The sequence below is a fragment of the Crocodylus siamensis genome, chromosome 8 (assembly GCF_052110815.1).
Source record: "Crocodylus siamensis isolate JL-2025a chromosome 8, ASM5211081v1, whole genome shotgun sequence".
In the NCBI taxonomy this organism is placed as follows: domain Eukaryota; kingdom Metazoa; phylum Chordata; order Crocodylia; family Crocodylidae; genus Crocodylus; species Crocodylus siamensis.
This window is the reverse complement of record NC_143402.1, coordinates 27,714,778-27,738,325: the sequence shown is the minus strand read 5'-3', so window position 1 is coordinate 27,738,325 and position 23,548 is coordinate 27,714,778. Positions and strand designations below refer to the sequence as shown.

The window sequence follows — 23,548 nt, the reverse complement described above, 5'->3', positions numbered from 1 at the left end:
CCCTCAGCCTCTCCTCATTGGACTGGCCACGGAGGCCCCCAACCATACGAGTGGCCTCCTCTGGACCCTCTCCAGGTTCTCCATGTCCCTCCCGAAGTGCAGCACCCAGAACTGGACACAGTACTCCAGCTGCGGCCTGACCAGCGCCACATAGAGGGGGAGCAAGACCTCTCTGGACCTGTTAGTGATGCCCCTGTTGACGCACGACAGGGTGCGGTTGGCTCTGCCTATTGCTTCATCGCGTTGGCGACTCATTCATCCTGGAGTCAATCCTGACTCCAAGATCCCTCTCTGCCTCTGTGCTGCTGAGAGGGTCAGCCCCTAACCTATAACCATAATGCTGGTTCCCTCTCCCCACGTGCAGCACTCTGCACTTGTCCTTGTTGAACTGCATCCTGTTCAGATCTGCCCACTTCTCTAACCTATCCAGGTCTGCCTGCATGCGGTCCCTGCCTGCCGATATATTCACTTTACCCCAGAGCTTGCCGTCATCAGCGAACTTGAACAGGGTGCTCTCCACACCCTCGTCCAGGTCACTAATGAAGATATTGAACAGCACCAGCCCAAGAACCAAGCCTTGGGGGACTCCACTGCCCACACCCTCCCAAGTCGACATCAACCCATCCACCACCACCCTCTGGGTGGGCCCCTGGAGCCAGTTTGCCACCCATGTGACTGTGCATTCGTCAATGCCACAGTCCCTCAGCCTGCCCACCAGAACTGGGTGGGACACTGTGTCCAAGGCCTTCCAGAAGTCTAAGAAGATGACATTGACTTCCTCCTTCACATCTGGTCATAGAAAGAGACCAGGTTAGTCAGGCAGGATCGGCCTGACATGAACCGATGTTGTTTACCCCTCAACATCACTTCCCCTGCAGGGCTCTCACAAATGTGGCCCTTGATAATTTTTTCAAAGACCTTCCCCAGGATAGAAGTGAGGCTGACTGGCCTATAGTTGCCAGGCTCTTCCTTCCTCCCCTTCTTGAAAATAGGGACCACATTGGCCCTTTTCCAGTCCTCAGGGACTTGACCCGAGCACCAGGAGTCCTCAAACAGCCATGCCAATGGCTCCGCGATGACACCAGCCAATTCCCTCAGCACCCACGGATGAAGGTCATCCGGGCTGCCAACTTGGACACATCGAAGCCCTCCAGGTAATCCTTAAGTAGGTCTGAACTAACAGTTGGGGGACTCGCATCCTTCCTGGGCCTCTCTACACTGTCACCCAAGAGCACTCCATTGTCAGCAGACAGGAACAAGGAAGCAAAGAATTTGTTAAAGAGTTCTGCCTTCTCTCGCGTGTCTGTCACCAACTGCTCCACCCCATAGGGGTCCAATGTTACACCAAGACTTCTTCTTGCTACCTATATACTTGAAGAAGGACGTTTTGTTAACCTTAATCCCAGAGGCTAATCTAAGCTCCAGTGCTGCTTTAGACCCCCTAACCAAATCCCTACAAGCTCGGGTCAGGGAGGTGTACTCCTCCTTGGTCCCTGCCCCCTACTTCCACCACCAGTATGCTTTTTTCTTTGCCCTCAGGCCAGCCTGGATATCCGTACTCAGCCACGAAGGTCTCTTGGACCCTTTTCCCGCCTTCCTGTGTGGAGGAATTGTGTCCTGCTATGCCCCACGGATAGCCTCCTTGAGGAAGGACCACCTTTCCCGGACCCCCATACTAGCTACACCCTAGGCTCTGAGTGCCTCCCTGACTACTGCCCTGAGCACATCGAAGTTGGCTTTCCTAAAGTCAAGCATTTGCACTGTGCTAGTTACCCTCCTCACCTAGTGGGGATGCATATCTCCTACACGAATTGTAGGTCCTGTACGCACGTCAGGAACCTTCATGAGTAGCTAGACCTGGCCAACTGCTCCTCCCAGTTGATGTCAGGGTAATTCATATCACCCATGACCACAACACCCTTTGCACGCACAGCCTCTCCCAGCTGCCTGGAGAATTCCAGATCCAGCTCTTCCTCCTGATGTGGTGGCCTGTAGTAAACCCCTACCACTAGATCCCTCTCCCCCTGCCCTCCTTGAAGTTTGATCCACAGGGTCTCAGTTAAGCCTTCCTCTGGTCCCATTTGGAGGGTAGAACTGGTATACTGTTCCCCAACATAGAGTGCTACCCCCCACCTTTTTTCCCCTTCCTGTCTCTTCTAAACAAGATGAGGACATTGCGAGAACATTACTAACGTTTTCCACAGAATGGAAAAATAAAGTTTTGTATATAATTTTCAGAACAGGTATCTGATATATTCTCAAACATCAGGCATTTATTAGGGACACAAACTTAATTTCTGGTGTATTCCTGGCTGGCCCTCACACGATAATGAAACTCCAGGGTGACTTCCATTTTCTTCAAAATACTCTGATCCTGTAGACCTATACAGCATCCATTAGATATTAACACACCTCATCCTCATGGATGCAAATGTTTAATTCCATATTAAACTGGAATTCTGCCTAAATTTCTGTGCAGGACAGTTGTAAATACATTATCGATAAGATACTAAAACTGTGATCACAGGAGCCCCCAGAGCTGAGAACTACAGTGATGAAGAACTTTAACAATGACTGAAAAATGATGTAGGAAAAAGAAAAAAAAAAAAAGCAGAAACACAGGATTTTTCCTGGAGGAACTCAATTGTTCTCATACTGATAATGACAGACACCTGTTCAAAATCTATGGAATAGAAGTGGCTCATTCCTCCAAAAATGATGTGAATAATTAATAGAGAAAGCACCCAAAAGTCAATATTTCTCCTATATGCACAGAACACTCCATAAGGAGTTTTACCAGCCTGACTTCTGAATAAAGCAAAAGAACATATATAGATGATGTAAGTAATGACACACTTCAGTTCATTCCAATCAGAAACCTAACTTGACTACACATTTTTGAAAGCAAACAAACATGAAACAACTAAAGAAACACACTTCAGTTAAAAAAAAAAAATGATAAGCACATTTTACTCTATTTTAAACCTTATATCTAAAAATAATTATCCAAAATTCTAGCTAGTGCCGCTTTTCATTTTACAATATTAGTACAAACACCACAACACAGCATTACAGCAGATGATCTCAAACCTATAAGGAGTTTATTCTAGCCTTAATGTGCCCCACACAACTTTGGCTAATATTAAGGGAAATTAGCCATGTATTTTGAAGGAAAAATTACATTAAAACATTTCAAAACTTTGATTCCATTTCCTTTTATAAAATGTCAAGGTGTTCAGATTACAGAGGACTCCAAGATCTGCAGAATGTGGATTAAGTTGAAAAAAATTAAATTATACACACCTATATATGTATATATGTAATATATTTTCTCTTAGTACTTTAATGACAGGTGCAAAGCACTCGTACTACAAAACTGTAATTAATATCGTCACCATAAACCCTCAATTCACAATATTATTAACAATAACAATAATATGGCCCTACACTGCCTAGAGAATATATATCACATATATCATGTACTATCCCAATTTTTATATGTTAATAAATTAATAAATAGTAACCAATTCACTGATAAAGAATAAGCCAATCAAAAAGGTATGGTAATATCACAACCAACGTTGAGTTAAGCAAAAATAGATTTCCTTCTAAATAACATCTAAATGCTCAGGGTTCTAACATATTGCTGCAAGCTATAATTGTCATAACTGTTAATCCAATACACCTTTCATACAAACCCATAAACACATGAGTGGAAAAATAGCACAGATGTTCATCTCTAATGCAATTTCCATTCAATTTCCTAAGTGCGGTCCCTGTGTGCAAACTAGCTTAACGTTATGTTTAGCTTGCAAATTCTTTTAATAAATAATGAATGCAATAAAACTGGTAGATCAATGGCAAGCTGAGAAATCATAAAGAAGCCTTTTGTGTTTAGGCTGTTGCTGATTTCAAACTTTAATCCAGAGACGCATCAATATTACCTTTTCTTTTTAACCCATCACATAAACAGCATATAAACTAAAAGGTAGCTTAAATGCTGTTACCAGATATCGGTTGCCAGAAACTTGATAAGATCATCAGACACGATTGCAACTGAACATTTTAGACCTTAACATATACAACACATTATACGCTGTTAAACACTGGACTTGTTTAAAAATCCTTGTACAGCAATAAAATGGGCGCTATTCATTTGTTCTGGCTCTTTTACTTTTTGGGAGAGCAGTATTTATAACAGAATCAAAAAGGAGGCTCTGACACAATACACTCTAAAAAGCAAAACAGGCTTAACAGGTCAAAATAATATACAGCTACAGGAAATATAATCTTCCCAGCCTTACTGCTGATAGTGAACTTATACACATAGGCACATAAAAGCTATACCACCAAAAAGAGAGAAGAATGAAGAATATAAATTTCAGTATGTGTATATTGTAAACTTTTCATAGCAGACACCAAAGTGTTGCTATGAAAGTTGTCAATACTAAATAGTTATCAATGTTTCTTATTCATAGGATGTGGAATGAAAAAAGAAAAACACCTATTACAAAGTCATGTTTGATAACCATGTTTTACTGAGGGGGAAACCAAGATCAAAAGTGCACTGCCCCAGGGGACGGTTCTAATATCAAGCAGGATAAATCTAAATTACTGAGAATCATTACAAACTAGTGTGCTTGTACTTAACAATTCGTGTTTAACCATAACATACAAAAAGGTGTACACTAAAAGAGTGTCAGAGAACTACAGTATCTCTAAAGTTCATTTCAATGCAACCTAGAGAATTTCAAATCTGATGTTTTCAAAAGGCAATTTATACCGCGTCCTTTTTATCATTTATAAAGTTTTATTCTTATTGCCATAACACATTATTTATTAGGAGTTGTTCAGTTAAGCAAAAAAGAATCACTAAAAGCTGTGTACTTCTTATATTAACTTAATTTACAGAAAAAGGGGTTTTTTGGCTAAAGAAAAAATCATAGAGAGGCCTTTCATAAATTAAATGGAAAAAAAGGTTTCCATCTGATTTCTGTTTGTTAGACAAGTATTTAAAACTTAAAGACACAGACCTTCCTCTTCAAGCCACATATAAATAATATTACCACAAGATACACAAAAGAAAGATTAAAGATCCCAAGATCAGTGGAAGAAAGATCAGGCCCAAAATTAGTTATGGCATACACCATGAAGCAAATACATGCACAATTCTTTCCCCAATGCCTAAAAGAAAATCAACTATAGAAAGAAAATCAAATGCAGGCTGTAGAAAGTAGGTCCCAATTTTGAAGACAAGGACTGGGATACTAGAAATATCTATAAGTAAGTTCTTACTCAGCCCTTGTTCTGGCAAACTTCCACAGTTTCATCAGGAGGTTTATTTGAGCAAAGTCATGAACTTTAGGACTGGGACCAAATGCCATATATGTGTGTGCTAAAAAACTATTATTGCATCAGAATAGTAGTAGTACTAGTAGTAAATAATAATAATAATAATAATATATTTAGCCAGGACTTACACTTAGTATTTCCTAGCAATTTTTATACTTGTAAAAGTAAACCCTTCATTGAAAAGCTGCCGTTATATCAAAAACATCATGATTCTCTAATATAAAGGGACTCTTGCTCTGGTCCTTTACTCTACAGAAGTTTGTTTTAAATTGTCCTTTAAAACAAAAGAACAGAAGAAAACCATGCACACAAGATGTACCTGAGAGAGAGAGAGAGAGAGAGAGAGAGAGAGAGAGAGAGAGAGAGAGAGAGAGAGAGAGTGTGTGTGTGTGTGTGTGTGTGTGTGTGTGTGTGTGTGTGTGTGTGTGTGTGTGTGTGTGTGTGTCTACAAAACACAGACAGAAGAGCTGGTCACTTCTGGAAGCTTTGTAAGCTTAATGCTATTGCCACACATTGATATATTGGGCAAACGAAGGTGAATGCAGCAATACTAAAGCTTCAGGCCATTTGCATAAACTGTGAATTTCTATTACATATTGTTTCCTTTATCAAATTGAAACTACTGAAGCAAGAATACAAAGAAGCCCAACATAAATCTGGGGATCTGTAACAGGCAATTTCTATAATTTGTTCTCATAAGAACTGTAAAAGCAAAGTCAAACTTTAAAAACAAAGCACCACAAAAAAGTGCTGTACATAAGTCAGGAATCATATATAAAAATAAAATGCTAAAAGAGAAAAGATGGAATAGGGTGAAAAGTTGAGTAAAAGCTTAGATGGACACAGCTCAGAGCCAAATAAATAAATAAATAAATAAATAATCACAAGCTATGCATTTATCTATTCAAGCACATCAAGGAAACCTTTTTCAAGATGACTAAAAATTGTGTTCAGTGTAGTTGGGCAATAATCCACAAAGCATAACAAAGCATGTGCTTTAAACTAGCTCTTCCATAATAAAGAGAAAGCAAAAAAGAGTCTGTAAAATTCAGAGCATTCCAACCTATTTTATGATCCATGATCCACAGGTTCTACTACAAGATAATGGATAACAGACTGTGGCTCAGAAAAACTGTGATTCAACAATTTCTGTACTATTCTTAACACTAACCAATGAGCAATAAAACAGGCAAAACAACCAACATTTTTCCCTATTCAGCAGCAAACATATATTCAATCAAGATGCACTGAATCCAAAGCAAACATTAATACAAATTGTTTTTAGAAGTCCCACATAGAAGTAACTCTAACCTGTAATCAGTCTGGACACAATGATATTCCATATATCAACATGTCCTAATCTTATATCATTTATTCTGGTCATTCCTGTTACAATGAAATATTAATGTTGAGAAAATGGTTACACTATATTTAGATTTTAATATTGATTTCCACTATTTTGAAATAATTAATCATTCACTATGAAACTATACATGTTAAACTTTGTACTGCAGTGTAATCAGATGGTTAGTATTTTCCTCAGAATGATCCTATGATTAAGTTTGTATTTTTTTTACCTGCCCCTTAAAAGACAATTTGGTTATTCTTGCAGAACTGGAAAAAGGGGATACCGCCACTTTAAAAGCTTCAATCTCTTTGACATTGCTGGCAGTGTATGGGAACATTAATGCATCTGTCATGATAACAAGCTAAGAATAACATCTAGACATCAAACCGAGCAGAGAATCCATCTGAAGTGATTCATTCAGATCTGTCTCATTGATTTATTAAACACAGGGCAACATCTGCAGCCTCACAGAGCCGCTTGGCAAAATTAATGCAAGATCAATTCAAATGGAAAAAAGTGCAAAAGAGATAAATCAAAACACAATTTGCATGCAGTTCCACAATCAGGCTTATTGGGTGCAAATGCGCAATTTCCCTCCCAAAGCAAATGAGTTTAAATGTTGTTTTATCTCTTTAGAATTGTGTGATTTGAAGTGACAGTGAAGAGTTCTGCAGGTTGAGATGGTGAAAAGGAAAAAGGAGAAAAAAATGCTTGCAAAGACCTTTTGAATATGCAACAAGAATATCATTAATACTTAATTGTTTTGCTTTTTTGTCTTTGTTCCAGAAACAGTATTATCAATTTGTAGAAGTTACACGCTAGAAAACTGAAATATAGATATAGACGGGAAACATACTTAAATCTCCATTTTTTGGGAAAAGCATTTTTAAGTTACAGATGGAAAACTGTATTCCTATCAGAAAAAAGTAGAGATTTTTGAACAAGGTTTGCTTCAATTAGTTTTGGTTTTGATGAGCATTTTTAATTCCAGGAATTTTAAGACAAACAATTGAACTTTTGTACCTTTTTATTTTTTAAGGTTTCCACATTAGGTATTTTTCTGAGGATATTAGTAATTAAAGTGGAAAAATCTCTGTGAAAAAACTCCACTATGACAGCAAAATACCTCCAGGAAATTTCCGCTACACAAAGAAAATAAAGACTGAAAACCTGAATATTTTTAATTTAATATGTAATCAACTCCTAAATTAGCAAGTTTGGTCAAGTCTGAATTCATGCTAAATATTTACTTGGGCAAAGTAGTTTATGCAAGCATAAGTATACATTTAAAAAAATCAATGTACACGTTGCAGGGGCACATGACTGGATTGCTTTAATTATAATCTTGACATCATTCTTCTAATAAAAGACAGAGCATTGTTGACTATGGGCTGCTTTTAATAGACAACATGACTAGACCCTCATTATCCCATAAAATAAAATGCCTGCATTTACTGCCTAGATTCATTTCTAAAGCCTTTTATTGTTTGTGGACAAGCCAAGTAATACAAAATATTAGCTTAACAAAATAGTTTAAATTCATCACAGAAAATAAACCATGTGTTGCTTTGTCTCTCTCTTTACCAGAAGATATTCTCGTCTCATGTGAAATATTTTACTCCAGATAATCCAGAACAATACTACACTACCTCAGTAGACAATGGCATTCATCAAATACAAATACTGAGAAGAATGGGCTGGCTATGATCATACATATATAATTCTGATATTTAAGGGACTGTTATATGTAGCTGTGAGTACTCGCTCTCAATTTATTTAAAAATTGTAAAGGAACAACATCACAGTTTTCTGTTACTAAAATCATGGACTAAGCTTTAAAATGTTATAGCTAAAAATCAATAACTAGTTCGCTATTTCCAAAATATCATAGATGCCTCATTAATTAGCCAGATAAACATGCCTCACTCATTGTACTCTTGAAGATACTACTTACAATAAACTGAATTAAGACGTTCCTAAAGGTATTATTTTACAGTCCTTAAAAACAAATAATATAAATAAAGGCTAATGAACAACCAAGGATACCAATACTGTTTATATGAATGCATGAAAAAATGAAATTATGTTCCTACCACCAAGAAAAATAATATAAAGATCAAAGAGATTGGTCTTTAACATTAGACATAAGAAACAGATTTATTAAAACTTTTGCTTATAGATGCGTATCTATAACTAACCCTGGACTTGTATATAGTTATAGTCCTCTATAAACCTGTTCAAATATGAAAACACTGTGAGACAAAGCAAAAATGAGAAAAAGTAAAAAGATCTTTCCTTGTTTAAATTTACCTGTGTTTTACATCCAACAAAACATATTTCTTGTTTCCAATTTTGCAATAAAAAGTTTTTTAAAATTTTACTGGTATGAGGGGAAGACTTTTATATGACATTTCTAATGGCTTTTCCAAGCAGTTTTCAAGTCTGACCAAATATTTCAAAAGGATTTTAAAGATGATTTATATATTCATCTTCTACAAAATGGTTTGCAAAAGACAGAGAATAAGGAATGTACAGCACCTTGAAGAAGTTGCGGGATGTAATACTGGAGTCATATGGTGGAATGATTCACATCTAAAAGTTCTGCTATGCATGTCCTGCTATCACATTCTTTCCTAATTTCCCAGGTACAAAAATGTAAGAGGTCTACAGCAGCTGACTGTTCTAAAAAGTGAATTATTTAATTGATAAAATGAATTGCAGGAGCATACAGGATATACTACATGCAAGAAGATGAGAGAATTCCACAACTTATGTCCACGTATCTATTTTTATCAAACATTTTTGGCCATGAGTATCTTGGGGCATTCAAGAAACGAGAACTGTCTACTAATCAAATGTATGGTTAAGTAGTAAGATCCACATGATACAGGACACTTAATGGTACTAAGTTGCACTAGTTAACTTTAAGATAAACAAAAAATAATAATAATTTCACATGCACTCGTGGTGTCTGATCCCATTTTATCCGCATAGGCAAAAATGCAAAATATACTGATAGCAGTTGGTATATTCAAGATATCGATACTTTCAAGAAAAAAAAAATACTTCTACGGTAGTGCTAGATGAGAAAGTTATCTTAAAATATCTTAAGAGTCTGTAGTGAAGTCAAGATAAATGTAATTTCCATAAGTAAGCAAGCGCAGCTTATATGCAGAACGCATGCACTTTTCTCCTACACATCCCTTTTTATCTGAAAGTTACTTTTGTTCTGCTCAGGTACATACTAAATGTCAGTTTTGTTAGTTGCTCTAGCCAATACTGAAGCAATCTCCCTGACCCTGATGATTACATTGCTTACTACTTCTGGATGCATCTTTCAGTCCCTTCCCACAGCATCTCTCAGTTCCTATGTTCACATTTATACCTCTTCTGCCCTTGCCTCTCATCTGCTGCATGCATCTTACTCCCTTCTCCCACTCACAAACAGGAGAGTTCGATGAATAAGAAAGTTCTAAATTAAACATTTCAATAAATTCTGTGCATCTTCAGCCATTTGTCATGGAAGAAAACAAATCTTCAAGTCAAGTATAAAAGGGCTGCCTCATCCACTCGGTGGTGAGGAGTTGCATGTTTTTGCTAATAAACTTTGTCATGCTGTAAGAGTTACAGAAGTGTTGTGGTTGAGGCTAACTCTCTCCCACCAGTCAAATTTCTGTAAGCTATAATTACCTTAACAACATTGTGAGCAGGGCATTCAACAAGGCAGACGGTTGCCTGTGAAAGCCTATGCCTCTTTGACAGAGTTAGTCTCTAAGGTGCCACTGCCTGACTCCAGATTAAACAGGGCTAACATTTGAAGTAGCTAGTTTAAGTGAATCTGGTCTAGAAAACCACAGATATTGTGTATGCTAAATCTGCTGTCCCCCTTATAAAAACACAAAACCCCATAATTTATTTCAGTAAATGAGCAATAATAGTTACAATGTCACCAAGGGTTGTGACTTGTTGAAATAAATGGACAGCAAGAGGAGTTACAGAAAGTAAGCAAGAAAAGACATCCTTCCTGCAGACACAGCTAGGAATGGAGCGCAAGCATCCCTCAAGTGTCTCAAATTGTTTTGTCTTGTTCTCAGTAATGAAGGGGACAAAAAAATTGCTATTCAAGGATCAAAGATCCCAGCAGTCTTTCCTGCCCACGTGCAGGGGGGGCTGGATCCAGGGATCTGTAAGGTCCCTTCCAAACCCTAACAACTATGAAAAGCCTGCTGTTGCTCTGCAAGACCATTTTCCCAAGAAGCAGGCACTTCTAGTTTCATTGTATACATCTGCTTGCTTAAAAGTGCGCCCATGACACAAGGTCTCAACAGTAGAAGTAATCACCTGTCTTATACACCTAGGGAGGGAGGGGAAAATGATTAAACCTTTGCCTGCAATAAGTCAGAGCACCACCAGTCAAAAGTACTTGAAAGTGGCATAGGCACAGAAACTTTCTCGGTGAGACAGAAAGCAGGAACACATTGAAATGCAAATCTCTTTCAAGAAGCGTCTCATGGATTGTTAAACCAGGGGCTGTCATCTAGACCTTTGGCTCTTCCAACCTGCCCCATCTTACTCCGTATTTCAGTCCGGCCTCAACAGTGGGGGGGGGGAGTTGCTGAGATCATTATCTCTAAAGGAAGAAACTAGGAGGTCACAAACAAGGATTAAGACCCCCGCCCCGAACCCTGTCCCCAAGTAGAAGAGCCCAGCAGGGACTTTCCCTGCCTCCAAGCGGCTGCAGCCACAGGAAAGCCTCTGCCCAGCGTCACGTTGTCCCACTCAGCAAGAGTTTGCCTGTGAACCGCGAGCCCTCCTCCGGCACATGCTCGGTGGCTCGTTCACGGGACACAAAGCTGCTGCCTCTGGGGCACCTGAAAGTTTCAGGGGAGGGAAGGACCCCGGCTCAGGCCTCGCTGCCCTGGGAGGAGGGAAGGAGGCGCTTCCCTCCGCCGCTGCTTGCGAGAAACTGCATGAGAAGTGGTTTAGCAACAACCCGCCGGGGCAGCGACTCGCTGAAGCGCAGCAGGAAAGTTCCCGGGAGCCTCCCGCTCCCCCTGCCCGGCCCGGCCCAGGCGCCGCTGCAGCATCCCCACCCCGCCACCCCCCGGCCGGGGCGGCCGCTCACCTGGCATTGGTGCAGTCGTTGTACAAAGTTTCGAAGTCCTTCCTGGTGATGAGCTTGCAGCGGTTGACGCCGGGCTGGATGGCCCCCAGCCCGCGCAGGATGCGGACCTGCTCCACCGTGCACACCACGGGCGATATATCCAGGCGCTTCAGCTTGGTGTAGACCGTGTGCAGCCCCCCCACCAGGTGCTTGAGGAAGAGGTCGAAGACCTGCGGCAGGCAGATCAGCTCCTGCCCCTCCACCAGGAACGACGCCACCTTCACCCCGTGCAGATCGACCATCTTACACTCGTTGCCACCGCCCCCGCCGCCGCCTGCCCCGCCGCCGCCCGCCGAGATGAAAGTGTTGATGAGGCTGTTGGCGAGCCGGGGCGACTCGGCGGGGCTGGGCGAGTACAGGGGCTCGGCCCGGAACAAGCCCCCCGCGCCGCTGCCGCCGGACGCCGCGGAGATGACGGGCGGCGCGGACACGGCCATGGCCACTCTGCCTCGGCCGGTGCCGGCGCGGCCGCTCCCGCCTCACGCGCTCCCGCAACTGTTCACAACACTCAGCCAAACACAGCCCGGCTCCCGCCCTCCTCCCTCACACGCGCAGCGGCAGCGGCGCTCCGCCGCCCACACCCCTCCCAGCCCCGCCAGCACGAAAGAGTGACAGCCCCCTGCAGCCAATGCGCCGCGCCCTGCTCCCGCGCGGCCCCTGCCACTGGCTGCCGGGCGGCGGGCGCGGGGCGGGCGTTACGCCGGCCCGAGTACCTGAGCCACCGCCTCGGAGTGGGGCTGTCCCGCACAGGCGGGCCGCGGCTTATCTTCCTTGTGGGGGCAAGTGGGAGGTGTCCCCTCTGCCCCCCACCCCCGCCGCCCTTTTCTTGTGCTGAGCAAAGTTGTGGCAGAGCGGAGAAGTTGGGGAAGTCGGTCGCTGAGGGCTGGGAAGAAACCAGGAGCTTGACGGGAGGGAGGCAGGCAGGTGCGACCCCCGCGCCGGAGCTAACACGGGCTCCCCGCTCCTCCTGCCCCTGCGGGCACCCGGCTGTCATGTCAGTGCCGGGGAGAGGCAGTGAACTCCCCGGGAGAAAGACCACGGCTGTCCCTGGCCGAATAATAAACCCGCCTTCCGCGGAGTTGGCTCGGGATGCGCAGCGCACCGGTCCGTGAGGGAAGGGAAGGCAGCAGCACTGGCTGCTCCTCGGCTTCTACAACCGAGCCAAACCGCCAGGGGCCGGAAGCGCAGTAGCCAAGGGGGACGCTGAGAAAGAAGTGTAAGTTGGGCCTCATGAAGAGAAGGTGAAATACTTCTCAGGAGAGCTCCTATGTGACTGGCTACTGTTTCCAGCAGCTGCGACACGGTGCCAGAGGAGGTCTAGTCGGGCTAATGCTGATCCTCTCTGTGCCGTGGGCCTGGGCCCTGGCTCCCACAGTAGTCCTCACAAGAATTTAGGTAGAGAAAAACTAGAAGAGCTGGGAAGACATGGCATCAAGCAGTATCTGCACCAAAAGAGTGGCATAGATCCAACCAGGACTTATGCCACTTTTCCACCCTGACTAGATCAGCTTCCTCACTTGGGACCAAGTACTATGGCTCCCCCCTTTTGCCCAAAGGCACTCAAGGGAAGGTGAAGCAAGAACTCTTTAGGAAGCTAGTCTCAGGTGCTATTTCCCAGCATCAGCAACCACAGCAGCACTTTCCCAGTACCCTGGACACCTGTTCCAGTTCTGAGCCTGATTATTAATTTCAGAGATATGATTTGCTGTTTGCCTTTGACTTTCACTTGTGGACAGCCATCAGCTCATTGCCCTTCTCCTCCCAGCATTATCCCTCTTTTCCTCCCTTCTGTCACTGTCTTTCCATTCTGTCTCAGTTCATCTTCACTTTCTTCAGCCTCCGCTGCCACTAGCTTTATCTTTCCTTTGTTGCTCCTTTAAAGTCCACCCCTCCTGTGTTTCTCACTCAGTCGAATTTGCCAAGCAACCTTTTAAATGCATCATCATGAAAATGGGAGACAAGTACAAACACATATTTACAAGTAACATTAAAATAACACAGCATTTGCCAAACATCACTTCCAGTACTCTGCATACTTACTGTATCCCTTTTTCCTTTTGTCATTCTTAGCAGTTAGTTCTCAATCCTGCAAAAACATATTACCATGCTTAATTTTGTTCACTCTTTAGAAACAATGAGGCTATTCACAGTGCCTAATGCCTGGATGAGACTTTCCACTATCCGAGCCTTATACTGGAGCCTCTTCAGGGCAGGGACTGCCACTTAAGATGCATTTATGCACAATGTCTAATACAATGGGATCATGAACTTAGGCAGGATTTCTGCACACTATAGTATTATAAATAACATATAAAGGCCCTCAGACTATAAATATATGGGGTTAATTTATTGGGCATAATTCCTATTAGAAGATTTAATAAATCATAGTTAAAGGTTTCTCATTGTTTTTTCTCCTTTACCCCCTATACAGACATTTTTGCTTTTAGATTAATGAGACAATCAAATTCCACTCTGAGGATTTTTTTCTTTTTTGACTTTAATGTCTTCCATAAGCTAAACATATTTCTAAATAAGGCTGAGTTTTTGCAAGGCCAGAGGAAGCCTTGCGCATCAACACCCTGCAAGTTGGAGTGGCATGAAGCAATATAAAATCATAAAGGCTGTAGTAAAAACAGTACCCTTGAGAGGTGACTATCCATGGAGAAAAGAACTGCACTTAGGCTAAGAAAATGTTCAAGGTTTGAGAATTAATACCAGGCAGCAGCCCAGCTCAACTAAGCATATAAGATCCAGCTATATCAATGAACATTGTTACTTCCTTGTAATTTTACCCAAGATAAGAAAAAGATACTAAATCTGAAAAATCATATTGCAATATCTTATCAGTAAAAAAAATCCTGCATTTATCAGATGCTTTGACTGAAAGGGATCCATGTATATGTGTATAACCAGAGTGAGTACAATCTATTCGGTCTTCTGAAGTAACAAAAATAAGGATTTTTACATTTTTATTAGGTATTGAATATTTTTATTAAATTCAGCTGTCAAGGCAAAATATTCTATTTTGATATTAGCAGCCATTCCAATGTTCATGCAATTTTAATTGCATGTAAATGTTAACAACATGTTCTAGCTTGCAAAACAGCAGGCAAAGGGGCTTGTTTGTAAAGGTTGTTTTATTATATATGCACTACTAGGATAAAATTGTGAAAGGGCTCACCTAAAATGCCAGGGAGGAGAGTAACAGCCTGCTCAATCTCAGGCTCAGTATGGATAGGCCCATCCAAAGTTTCCTGTTCATTACTTATGGGTAGCTGACCGTATTGTGGCCACTGGCTCACAACAGAAGATCCTATGGAGAAGGACAAGAAGACATTAATGATACAAGTAATTGTCTTTTGTAAAAATAAGAAAAAAAATCTCTTTTTACATGACTGGAAAGTTTGGTATTGACATATGAGGCCAAATATGGGGGAGGACTCAAGAAAAGTTACAATGCAAAGATGCAAGCTTAGTTTGCTTAGCACAAATAGCATTCTACACAGATTCAGTATCGTGTGTCAGCATGTTAGATATCAGTACCAGACATATAAAAGAAAGTTTAAACAACATTTGTGAAGATGGCATATCTATAAGCATGTCTGGTAGGGAGCTAACACCAGACCTGTAAGAGATGGAGGTACATGTGGGCTCAGAAAGAGGGATGAAGGCATGGTTTTAAGGGATGAAGGCTGAAAAAGGAGGGAACATAATTATGGTTTTTTCCCCCCCAAAGTAAGTTTATAGTTTAATTTCCTGATTTGTTTTGTATGGTGTAACTATGATTATATTAGCTTGCTGGTGCAAGAAAAAGAGTTTGAAAATAATATGTCATTTTCACTGCCCACATTTTTGTAAGCGCACTAGTACAGTATACTAAATTCAATTTATTTTAGATGTTTCAGGAGAGTTTTAATGAAATGTGGATTGAAATTTCCCACCTAAATATAAATTCTTTTAAATAAAACTAATGAATCTAAATGCCTGAGTATCAATAGAAAAATGATCCCTTCTCGTGTGTAATTAACTGTATTGTATTAATGTGTGCATAATGCAGAATCAATAAATAATGAATTACCACTGATTGTAATTGAATGTTTTCATAATTTTATTGTCAGCCATGATAAATAATCAGTACATTTATACTGCATTAAATTAATTAGTGTGTCATTTCTATTACATACATCAGCAGTGAAGTAATGCAATGACATCTGTTTCTAATGTTTTAAAGATGTGGTATTCCCTTATAGTAAAAGAAAGAGTTATTAGAGATGTTTCCAGTGATTGGCAGCAATACTGGTGTATTCTAAGGGGGATCAAATAAAGGAATATGCACTCTTAGTAAATGCTGCATTTTATCTTAGTAATAATTATGAATAATAATACTTGAATAGATTTTGCTTGTTTGGGCCCTTGGACAAAAGTGTTAAGTGTTATCTTTCCACATTTTCACAAGGTTTCCCCTTGTCTCCTTGTTAGTAAAGCCTATTAATTTACCAAGCAAAGACTAAAACCCAATAGGCTTGACTTTTTACCATGAGTCTGCCATCTATATCTGATTTTGCTGAAGGCTCCAATCCTCCTCATACAGAAAAGCTGAGCTCTTCTTTCTCTCTTTCCAGACCCACCAAAATTCAGCACACTACCAGCCACACTGAGGTGTCTTTCCCCAACAGGGAATAGGAGACAGAAAAGGAGGTGGCAAAGTTGGAAACTAAAAAAGAAGGAGCAGAATATAGAGAGAATGATGAGAGGGGTGAATGGAAAGAGAGGCTGGAGTGGAAAGAATATAAAAAAGAAACTGGAAGGTAAGCATATGTTGAAAAGTGGTAGAAGATAGAAAAGAAGTGAATCACCACAGAGAAAACATTTTATCACACAGCATTACTTGGATATTTGGATAGAGATAATCCTGCCTAAAGCAGGGGGTTGAACTAAGTGGCCTCTGGAGTTCCCTTCTAGTCCTCCTTTTCTATGATTTTATGATTAAAAATGGTACCTAAATAGTTACTGAGCCAGAGCAAGAAAATTTGTGGGAATAACCCTATGTTGTAATGGTTAAGGTTCTCATCTATAAGTAGGATGATGTGCATTAAACATTATTTAAAACAATAGTAAAGTTACTGTTATATTATTATATAAATATCTTGTTTTATTTAAGAACGGCAGGATAGTCTTCATAATTAAGAGCAGAATTCCTGAGAATTTTCCCAATACCTTTGATCTTGTTGTAACCTGACATAATTTGCAACAAAGCCAAATAGAGAGTCTGTCATGACAGCTCATAATCCAGCATTTGTCCTACTGGAATTCTTCATGTATTAACTCAATAAAGTGTTAATTTTTCAAATTAAGCATTTTCTTAATTTACTTTCTCCATAAAAGTTTTTTGCCTCCTAAAACATTCAAGCAAAAGCAAAATAGTTTTGCAGTCTTTTTTGCAGTCTCACAAACTGTGTCATTTTTCTATGGAAAGTCCCAAAATTCCAATTTTAATTAAAATCATCGAGACAAGTCCTGCTGTTCTCTCTCACACAGTGTTCCCCCTGTCTCCTGTTTCCTGAATACCTTACTCAAGTCAACAGGGAAGCTTAAAGGAGAACTGATGTGATGAAGAGTGTACTGGGCCTCTGCAACCCTCCAGCTTCACCTGAGAGACAGGTGCATAGTTGTGCAGAGTGAAAGATATGATATAAAGATGATGATATAAAGATGATAATAAACATACAAGATCATGTTAATCTTAAATGAATCGCCCTTAATGAACCAACTCAGATTCTGTTACATTAAACATATAATCCACCACTTTACTCTTGTCCCAGTTTTGTGTTCCATTAAGGATATAGGATAGCAAAAATACAAAGGCAGTACCTTAATCAATGAGCATGTATTAATTAAGGTTCAATCTTGTTTCAAATCTATTTTTCTTAGGGGAGTGGGGTTAATCCTGTATGTTATTAGACTAATATCCTACATGCTTATAGCAGTCTGGTGAAGACATTAATATCTATTCATGTTTTTAAATACAGTTTCAAGTTAATAGCCACAGAGAGGGACAATAAATATATAGGCTGTTCTCCTCTCTCTCTCTCTCTCTCTCTCTCTCTCTCTGTCTGTGTGTATGGCAACCAAAATGTAGCAAAAGTTTCCCTGCATTGTCTATTGCAGTATCTCAGCCCTAACCTGAAGGCACCACCATCTAGTGGGATGAGAAGGTATTTCAATTTTCGTCTTTGTATTTTAGGCATTCTTGAAACACAGACATTAAACTCTACAGCAACAGTAAAAAGCAAGATTATGTTGATTTAAATGTATAACAGAAAATACAAGGTATATCGTTGTGGATCCCTCCTGAATTTTCATGTTGCCTGTTGTGAATGCAGTATATTTTCTGGCAACCAGATATAATCTGGTGTGACCACAGATCTCCATAAGTAGAATTTTATCAATGGGAAACTAAGTACTACGTATCTGGATTCCTCTACAAATATAACTGGTTTATTAAATAACTATCTTTAATATGTTATTGAATCTACTTTTGTGAATTCATACCATCAGAATAATTAATACTGCAAGAGTGATTAGCCTGCGCTCAGCCTTAAAACCAATGCATATTTGTAACAGCATGATATATATTTGTAGTGCTATCTGTAGCCATTAAATATAAAGTATTTGTTTTTAAGTATATTCTAACCATTAAGTCACATCAAAAGCAAACTTCAAAGCTCTGAATGCAAAGCATGCATTTTATCTTAGGCTTTAAAAGTGACCATTTATTTTGACTGTATTGATATACTGGATTGAGTTACATGATCATATTTCTTTTTTACTGACTTACCAATTGTTGTCAGGGATAACAACAGCTTTTTTTTTCTTTTTTTTTTGGGGGGGGTGCTTTTTTCCCCCAGAACACACATACATCTGCAGCCGTTATCCTAAGATGCCTCCTTGTGTTCAGGACTCATTGATCTCGCCACAGCATTACGCACATATAGGGACAATTGATTCACATCATTCAAAGATACATAAATATAATGTGGTATAGACACTAGAGTAAATGTTGAGATTTCATCAAAATGTTTTAAAATACCTCCCTCACATAGTCCCTTAATGTTTATATAGCCAATAAAGATAATGAAATATTTATAACTACATGCTCAGTAATGCTTAAAATATTTTAAGTATTTTGGTGTCATGATGATGATCTGTTTCTGCTTCTATGCAAGTTTATGATAGTTTTCCCATTTTTTTTGTATGTAAACCAGATTAGACATGGGAGATGAAGTAGTACAGTATTCAGCCAGGATACAGAAATCGAGCTGACACAATTTGGCATCAGTGGGCTTTTTGTATTGTTGATCAATGGCAAGGTATAACCCAAAACATTACACTGCATATCTTCTAAGGGATATATTCTATTGTCAATTCATACTATAATTCCTTATTAAATGAATAAGGAGCTCTGCATAAGAATCAGTGACAGGAGATGGTCTCAAGCCTCTCAAGTAGTGCCTGCTGTTTCGCCCTTCTAACTTCTAAAATACATGGTTAAGAAGCTAGATGTTAGACACCGTTAGACTAAAGTGCACATTTACACATACTTGCAGGAAGTATTACTATGTATATACACTTATAGTTTCATAGTTTCATAGTCTGTAGGGTCGGAAGGGACCTGAGCAGATCATCTAGTCCGATCCCCTGCCATGGCAGGAAAGAATACTGGGGTCAAATGACCCCAGCAAGATGTTCATCTAACCTCCTCTTAAACACCCCCAGGGTAGGAGCCTGCACCACTTCTCTTGGAAGCTGGTTTCAGACCCTAGCCGCCCTGACTGTGAAGTAGCGCCTCCTGATATCTAACCTAAATCTACCCTCTGCCAGCTTGTGACTGTTATTCCTGGTCACTCCTGGCAGTGCTCGGGGAAACAGTGACTTCCCCAATGCCTGCTGATCCCCCCTGACTAGTTTATAAAAGGCCACAAGATCTTCTTAAGGTCCTAGATGTTTTGCTTCCTGCTTACGAAGATTACCAAGGAATGTTATCCTGGATCATTGTCTAGTAAGTACAGAAGCCCTCCCCTGCCACCCATTCCACCTTAGTGTTCCCATTTGTCTCTCCCCCAACCAAAAGAGCTGTTTGCTTGTTTTTGTGCAGGATCCTAATCATGTATAGGAAGATTACAGAAAATAAGTAGAGGTGCACCAATACATCAGTCCAATATTGGATGGGCAGTGATATAAAGAAAATTGACTGTATCAGAAATCGGCTTTTTTTGCCTGATGTGGCCGATAATGTGGCCGATAAATGCCCTGTGCGTTGGCATAGCTGCAGCACACTGAGGAGCACAGCCTGGCAGCTTGGAGAGCAGCATCCAGCTGGTAAGCCTGTTGTGGTAGAAGAGGAGGAGGGAAGGAAAGGGTGTGGGGAGGGCAGATCAAGGCTCCCATCGTGAGGGAGAGAATGGGGCTGGGGTAGGCACTGCACAGCCAGGGTGGGGCATGGGACAGAGATGCAGCTTGTCTGGTGGGGGGCAAGGATGGGGTGGTGGCTCAGCCCAGCCCAGCCCAGGCTCTGCCGGAAAGAGCCTGGCACAGCCCTGGCTGCACCCTACAGCAGCAGCCCACCCCGCCCTGCAGATCTGAGGGTACATGCCTTCCATGTCCTCCCAAGGTGCACGCAGCAGCAGAAGCCACCTCCTGCACTCCTCAGGGGACCCATGGCTCCATCCCATGCCCTGCCCCACCCTGGCTGGGCAGTGCCTGCCCTAGCCCCTGCCCCAGCCCCACTCTCCCCCTCACCACAGGGGTCTCAATCTGCATCACCATGCTTCTTCCCTTCCTTCTCCCCTTCCAACAGACTTACCAGTCAGACACTGCTCTTCAAGCTGCCAGGCTACATATTGGAAATTGGATCGGTATTGGCCGATATGACTCCTTAACAATCAGCTATAGGTATTGGCCCAAAAAATCTCTTTTAGTGCACCCTTAAACATAAGTGGAACTTCATGTGTTAAGCAACATTAACTGTTTATAGTCTATGTTTTTGGGGAGTGAGTCAAGAAAGAAACTTACTACTAGGGATTCATTCTTCCCCTAAATCAGCTTGACTCAGGAGCAAACCACTGAGCCTTACTCTAGTATATATCAGGATTTAGTCAATTTCAGCCAGCAATGTTACATTGGCATAAAACAAGACTAGAGCAGTTTTAATTGCATATCCCTTGTAAAGTTAGCTATACTAAGGCATACTCTTACGATAATAAAAATATATCACTTTATATCACTATACCCATAGTGTAATCTCTCCAGCAACCTATTCACAGAAGGGTAGGGCTGGAAGGGACCTTGTGAGATCATTAGGTCCAGTCCCCCTGCTCTGAGCAGGAAAGACTGCTGAGGTCAAACAATGCCAGCAAGGTGTGTGTCCAGTCTCCTTTTGAAGATCTCCAGGGTAGGTGCCTACACCACACCCATTGGGTGAGTGAGTCTGGTCACATGTGCTATGAAGAAGTTTTTCCTTAAATCCAGTCTGGAACCTTCTTCTATGAGTTTATGACCATTGTAGAGCTGTTCTTCACTTACTCTTTTTCTTCTTTTTTCTCATTTATATTTCCCCTTTCATTTCTTCTAAATCCCATTCCTTTGTCCACATGCCATATGAAGTTCACTACACATTCCTAGGAGAAATCCCCATGTTGAAAAATACTTAAGAGTAAATTTCACTACTGCCCCATCCACTTTTTTGCCTGGATATTAAATCTCTTTGTGTTTTTGTTTTGTTTTGTTTTGTTTTTAAGAACAAAAAGCTTCAATTGGTATGTGGAAAATAAATAGCATCCTGTATTAATCTCCAGGTTTGCTTTCCTATTTTCCCATGCAACTATTAGTAAGAACACCATACAATTCATTTGTCTATATTCTATACTGATTTTTTTTATTCCCTCTCACAGTCGTTTTCCATTAATTTAACTTCGCTGACTTCAGTGACTGATTTATACCAGTGTAAGTGAGATCAGCATGGGCCCCAGAATTGAGGGCCAAAGTTAAAATATTTGTGATACATAAATATTATTGCCATTGAAATTCTTTCCTTGGTCTGAATATATACAAAGACCCTTATTCATCTATATTACTATGGTTCTTCTGTGTTTTGTAATATATCCATAGTTATGCTATTAGTTGCAAGTACTTCTATAGAAAGACCAGGCAAAGTTATCTCTCAGGAATCCACAAAGCTTGGTTTCAATGTGATATCAAATGATGCTATTTTGAAGATATTCTCACTAATATGCATAGTTTGAAAAGATTTTTCTTGAAGGGGAATTAGTTAATCAAAATAGAAATCTCAGCACTCACCTGACAGATTGTATAAACCTTTTCTTTTTATAAGGAAAAAAACCCAACCCTTGAGATTCCTGGAATACTTTGTGATAAGGAATCTCTTGTAATTAGTTGTTTCCTATTATTTTGCTGTTTCATTTAAGCCATTATGAATCTAACCAAGGGCATCTATAATGTAAAGAACTACACTTACTAGTTAATCAAAATTGTACTATAAAATCTTGAGTTCAACAAGGATGACTTGTTTGGCTAAGTCCACAAATGGATATATATATATATAGCTAAGGTTTGTCAGTAGATTGATGAAGGAGTGAAGGGAAGGAGAAAAAGGATGTGGGAAATACAGAGGCCAAGTACATCAAAAGTCAGGATTAATTTGACAAGTGCCCCCATTGATATTTTCCTGAATCAAGTGAGTAGATAGCTGAAGATAAAGACAGACACACCTTTATTCACTACTGTAACTGTCAAAGCATTTTTTATTTGAAAAAGATATAACTGAGAACAAAATTTGGCTATACTGGGCCAGATTGTAGTCACCTGCAATATGGACATGAAGTGGGGAAGGAAAAAGTAAGAAGTCTCTTGGCTTTGTTCAATTTATTTATGTAAAAGCTTCCCAGAAACATGACTCCTATATTCCAGGAAGCAAAGGGCCTACTACTGAACTGCTTGATAGGAGCAATGCACTGAAAAGGAAATGGGATTGGATAGTGAGTAGGTAGTGCCCTAGGTCTCCTTTTCTCCCACTAACAACAATGTGCTGCAGTTCTGAAAGGACTGATTTTGTTCCTGCTACCCACTAAAGGGATCTTGGCAAACATTTTGCCTCTTACTCAATGCTCCCTATGCAAACATTACCCAGTATACCTAAAGTGGCACAGGTTAGTACACTGGAAATAGGGCTGAACAGAACTTGATATTGACACACATGGTTAAAACATGTTTATAATAGCTTTTAAATACCAAATAAAAGATTGTTAATGTTGTCAGTTTTTTATTGCATTCAAGACTATATTACAACTGGAACTTTTTGAAATGGAATACTGATAAATATTATCACACCATATCAAATATAATGGTAAATATCTATCCAGATTTACCATCTCATAGGGCGCGTCCCCACATGCAAGCACAGGCGCTTGCAGCAGCTCGGTTAAAAGCCGTGCAAATTTTAGCTGGGTCTTTTTGCTTCAGCGCACATGCCCAGACATGTACTTTGGTGTGGGGCAAATTGTGCCACTTGGGGCAAAATAACCCTCCCTGATTCCTCCCAGATTTGCAGCCAGGGGGAGCTAGAGGCTGGGGCCAGCACAGGTGCTGCCCCAGCAGTACAAAATCCT

The 23,548-nt window shown here is 40.6% G+C and overlaps 1 protein-coding gene and 1 long non-coding RNA gene across 7 annotated transcripts in view; one reads left to right on the top strand and one right to left on the bottom strand.

Moving 5' to 3' along the window:
- The window catches only part of DACH2 (dachshund family transcription factor 2), a 547,922-nt gene extending 535,500 nt beyond the window's left edge, over positions 1–12,422 (bottom strand). For 2 of the 6 annotated variants that reach the window (XM_090060531.1, XM_090060534.1), the window contains exon 1: positions 11,826–12,422. In XM_090060531.1, the coding sequence (XP_089916657.1) occupies positions 11,826–12,301 (476 nt within the window). In that variant the 5' untranslated portion in view covers positions 12,302–12,422. The remainder of the gene's footprint in view (positions 1–11,825) is intronic. The other 4 variants (XM_090060533.1, XM_090060535.1, XM_090060536.1 and 1 more) reach the window with 3 other exon arrangements.
- Positions 12,423–12,981: 559 nt separating this feature from the next.
- Positions 12,982–17,471, top strand: LOC149858249 (uncharacterized). The gene is made up of 3 exons (XR_016443966.1): positions 12,982–13,080; positions 16,487–16,672; positions 17,403–17,471. It is a non-coding gene; the product is annotated as an uncharacterized LOC149858249 (long non-coding RNA).
- The last annotated feature ends 6,077 nt before the right edge of the window (positions 17,472–23,548 follow it).